The sequence below is a fragment of the Doryrhamphus excisus genome, chromosome 12 (genome assembly GCF_030265055.1).
Source record: "Doryrhamphus excisus isolate RoL2022-K1 chromosome 12, RoL_Dexc_1.0, whole genome shotgun sequence".
In the NCBI taxonomy this organism is placed as follows: domain Eukaryota; kingdom Metazoa; phylum Chordata; class Actinopteri; order Syngnathiformes; family Syngnathidae; genus Doryrhamphus; species Doryrhamphus excisus.
This window is the reverse complement of record NC_080477.1, coordinates 11,444,384-11,449,116: the sequence shown is the minus strand read 5'-3', so window position 1 is coordinate 11,449,116 and position 4,733 is coordinate 11,444,384. Positions and strand designations below refer to the sequence as shown.

Below are 4,733 nucleotides of genomic sequence, written 5' to 3'. Positions count from 1 at the left end.
TGAGTTTACTTTGATGACTTGCACTGAATTGAATCAGCCAGGGATGCATAGTCCGGACAGTAGCTGCTGATAGCCAGGTTAGCCAGGCAAACGCACTTCGAAAAAGACATTGTGGAAAAAAATGTCCACCTCCCATTCCGTATGGAAGTGATATGTTTTTGCCTTTTTACTTCGTCCAGCTACTTCACTCATTTTAGTGGCCATAAACTTTAGCGAGGGCTTAAAATCTGACGCAATTCGCCGACTAGCTTAGCACTTTGCATCGTTGTTTACGCATGAGCGGTGACCTAAAGGTCAAAATTCACTTGTCATCTGACTGGTTGTCCTGTATGTCAATCAAGTAACGGGGATGGATGATAGGCTGACATCGTAAGTTCTGCTGCACTTAGAGACGTTGTTTGATTTGATTGGTCACCCGAAGGGCAACATTCAGTTGTCATCTGAATGGCTGCCCTGTATATCAATCAAGTGACGGCATTGATGCTAAGATGATATTTTTGTAATGTCACGCCGCGATCAACCGGTAGATCGCGATCGACTTAATGAGCACCCCTGCTCCACAGGAACCAGTCAGAAGCGCTTCATGAGTCCAGACATGGTCAGCGGGGAACTTGCTAAATTTCATTGTTGTACCTTTTAGTCAGCAGAGTCACATTGTACAGAACAATTAGACGTTGCTTAACCTTTGGTAAATAAAGTCAGCAAAGAGAAAAATGATTCCTGAAAAGTGCAGCATTCTGTGAAATGGAGGATACTTTAGCTTTGCGGAGAAAAGGTTCCCAAAATAAGTGAAATCCGTGAAGTAGCCAACTGTATTTTTTGACATTATACATGTTATACATTATACCTAACACTGCAAACCCCCTCACCATAAACTATTCTCAGACAGAATTAACTTGTCCTTACATTTCTTGTTTGTTTAAATCAGGGGTCTCAAACTCAATTTACCTGGGGGCCACTGGAGCTAGGGTCTGGGCGAGGCTGGGCCGCATCAGGTTTTCCAAAAAAACAAAACAAAAACGCATTTATTAAAAACAGAATAATGAATAAACTTTGCTTTGGTTCCGATTTTCTACAAGAAAAGCTCTGATAAAACATTCCACTGTTCTCAAATATCTTACTTTTCATTTTTCTACACAAAATAAGATCAAGAATTAAGAAAATCAATCAATCAATAAGTAATAAATATAATAAAACAGCAAATAATTAAAAAATTAAGAAACCACATACAGTTGGTGGGTAGACAAATAATTTTTTTCAGATTAAAATGAACAAAGCATTATTAGAGCCCTGTAGACATGACAAAACACAACTATAGTCACATTTATACTCTTTTTATTTACAACATATTGCGCAACTGCAGGGTCTTGGGACACATGCTAACTCGCAAACTAGAGAGCTAGCGACCTAAACGGTAGCCTCCAAGTTAGTTCCTTTAAACTTAAAAAGCCAAAAACTTACCACTTCCACACGGATAGGGAGGATAACTATTAACAGTTATTTAACCTTTAACATGAACATTAATCAAATGTAATATTTTTTTCTAGGTACATGATACCATACAGCATCCATATCAAACTTGTGCGGGCCGCACTAACATTAAACTTTCATATCAAGGCGGGAGCCTCAAACTAGTTTCCTGCAGGCCACATTTGGCCTGCGGGCCGCATGTTTGAGACCCGTGGTTTAAATCCTCTCAAAAATCAAATTTCCTTTGAATTTCAACAAACAATCTCATTGGTTGGATACAGCAAATTATGCACTCACTGACAATGACACTTTGCATTTCGGCTGCAGTGTTTTTATGTCCTCGTTGAAGCATGCTGCATCTGCCGCTGTGTAATAATCCCACTTCATACTCCTTGGGCTGTGGATTCATTTGTTCCAGTCGTGTGGCTCGCCTTGCTTCGGCATGTTACACTGGTAACGGTCCCGGGGATCCGCCTGGCCTCTTATGTAATTTGGGTGCACAGCATTTTGTCAGTGTTGTGGGTTTTGTTGGAAGGAGCAGCATTCGGAGTCACATGGTCACATTTACTGTACTGGCTAGTTAGTATCTACTAGTTACATACCATATGGCTATCCATGGCCACAACAGCAAGACGGTCAGCCAATCAGAACGCAGAAGAATATAATACAACTCAACTTCCCATGATGCAATTCACTTTGCAATGCTGCTACAGGCCAGGGTCAGCGTGTAGCAGTATTCTTGTGCTGTAAAATTGTTTTGAAAAAGCACTAAAGTTATATTAAAAAATTCAGTGAAAGAGTGTATCCACAAAAAGTGAACACTAACCAATCAAGACAACCGTGGACCACATAGCAAATAAATATAACTCAGTATAGGAAACTGAGCCGAAAGGCAAAGCTCTCAACGTACTGGTTGATCTAGATTAAAACTTGAGTTTCTCCATAGGGTAGCTGGGCGCTTAGAGATACGACTTTCATGAAAACTTGGAAAACTCCAAGTGTTCCAAGTTCCAAGTGGAACCACTGCTCCTCCAGATGAGGTGGCTCGGGCATCTGGTCAGGAGGCCTCCTAGACGCCTTCCTCGGAAGGTGTTCAGGGCACCTCCGACCAATAAGAGTCCATGGGGAAGACTCAGGACACATTGGTGAGACTATGTCTCTCAACTGGCTTTGGAACACCTTGTGATCTGCGGGAGGAGCTGAACGATCGAAGTAGTCGGGGAGAAGCAAATCTGGGCTTCGGATAAGTGAAGATAGATGATGTATGGATGGACAGATAACTTTAAATTATGAAAATTGCTGTTTTATCAGATTACAACTTTACTTCTAGTCGGTGTACGGACATTTCATAGACTTTCCAGTGTTGAGTTTTACTATTATATGTAAATACTGCTTTAAATACTGTAAACATCAATAGGAAAATCCTAGTTGAGTTGCAGTAGTATGTACATTTGTAGTTATCTCATTGGGTCCCAGTAATAGAAGTGACTTTTGAAACGTCAGCATCAGTCATTTTTCTTTGGAGACCACCGAAACATCTCATCTCTTGAAGCGTTTCTTACCACACTTATTTTCTTTGTCATAGTTTTCTCTCGGCCTTTCATCCGAATGTACCAGCACCGCGTCCTCTACTGTGTCTTGCTCAGCGAACTGAAAATCTCCCACCTTGGAAGCCCCTCGTTCCTCCGTGGTGGTATTTTTAGCGCTGAGAATGTGATGACCACCGAGGGTCGTAAGTGACAGATCGCCCTGGAGTCTTAACTTCTCATCCAAGTCATCCCTTGACCTTTTCTTGCATCCGCCGGGCGCAGGGTCTTGTTCGTCAATGTCTAAGTCAGTGCTGCCGTCAGAACTGTTTTCAAACTCGTGCCACCAGCGGAAATATCTGCTGCTGCTTCTTAATTCATCTTCCTCTTCGTCATCATCTCTCGATCTGTTCCTTGACGGTCCCGGCTGTGGTTCGTCTTCGTCCTCCATAAGGTGGCTGACTCCCAACTCAGCCTCAGCCCCGAGAGAGACCTCCAGCTCATCTTGGTGGCCAACGATAGCAACGTTATCAGGATTAATTTCAATATTGCCATCATTTGCATAGTCAGCGTTTTCATGATGTTGCAAAGGCTCTCGTGGATTCACAAAAAACCTCATGTAATGATTTACGATCAAATGCATGAGGAAAACAGATTCCACGTCTTCCTCGTCACCAACATCCTCACGGTCATCATTATCATCGTCATCATCATCGTCGTCATCATCATCGTCATCACTATCAGATGGTGGTAGATCTCCTATTGGTATGGACATACGGTAGCCTGCAAGATACGTAAAGCCTGAATTAGGCTTCTGAACATGCAAACTCCACACCAAGATGTCCAAAGGCGGGATTGTGTGGCCTGCATGCTACACACTTGTCCACCGTTCAGCCGAAATATTATATAAGTGCTCATATTTGTGAACTTTCTTTTCTTGTAGCGTACATTGGAGGGGCAAAATGGAAATCATAGCTCTGTGGTCCGCATTTCCATTGACATAAAGTTCTAATTTTTTCGAGTGGGAGGAGCCAGCGCTATGACGATGAAATAAAGTATAACTTAGCATGAACAAAATGTGATTTGTTAGCTTTTCTTTTCAAATCATTTGTTTTTTTCCCAGCCAAAAAGTCCACCACACCAAAAGAAGCAGTAGAGAAAATTACGTCCCAGCAAAGAAGTAAATCTAAGACGTAAATCTTCCTCGCTACATTACAAGCATCACAATTGTTATGCATATTGTTATGTATAACAACACTGGAAGAAAAATAGTTAAGTCAAAGAGTTGTGGTTGCTCACTCTCAGGAGGTTTTGATGGAGAAGCACAATTTAGTTTTAGGACTTGGACATGATTCCACCATGCACCCATCCCGCTTATTATTTATGTCACTCATCCTGTTCTTTGTCCTAAGAAGCTGGAGCCTATCCCAGCACACCAAAAAACAGCACAACATTAGTAGTAGAAATATCATTTGAAACACTTACGATTTGGACCATTGTGGTCTCCGTCTCCTTGCCCGTCCATTTTGCCTGACAAGTAAATCATAAAATTAATGAAAAAGCAAGATAAAAAATTAAAAATCACATTAAATTTCCCAAACACAGTTATTTTTTTAAATTTCAAATCATTGATGATCAGGCAGGCACATATTTTCCCAGCAAAAAGATTATTGGTAATCCATTCATTCAATTTCTATAGCGTTTGTCCTCATTCGGGTGAGCTGGAGCCTATCCCAG

At 41.4% G+C, this 4,733-nt stretch overlaps 1 protein-coding gene across 4 annotated transcripts in view; it reads right to left on the bottom strand.

Moving 5' to 3' along the window:
- Positions 1-1,435: 1,435 nt before the first annotated feature.
- The window catches only part of LOC131139638 (probable serine/threonine-protein kinase kinX), a 76,008-nt gene continuing 72,710 nt past the window's right edge, over positions 1,436-4,733 (bottom strand). For all 4 annotated transcript variants that reach the window (XM_058089424.1, XM_058089423.1, XM_058089422.1 and 1 more), the window contains exons 4-5: positions 4,482-4,526; positions 1,436-3,779 (exon numbers count right to left, since the gene is read on the bottom strand). In XM_058089424.1, coding sequence (XP_057945407.1) covers positions 3,010-3,779; positions 4,482-4,521 — 810 coding nt within the window. In that variant the 5' untranslated portion in view covers positions 4,522-4,526 and the 3' untranslated portion in view covers positions 1,436-3,009. The remainder of the gene's footprint in view (positions 3,780-4,481; positions 4,527-4,733) is intronic.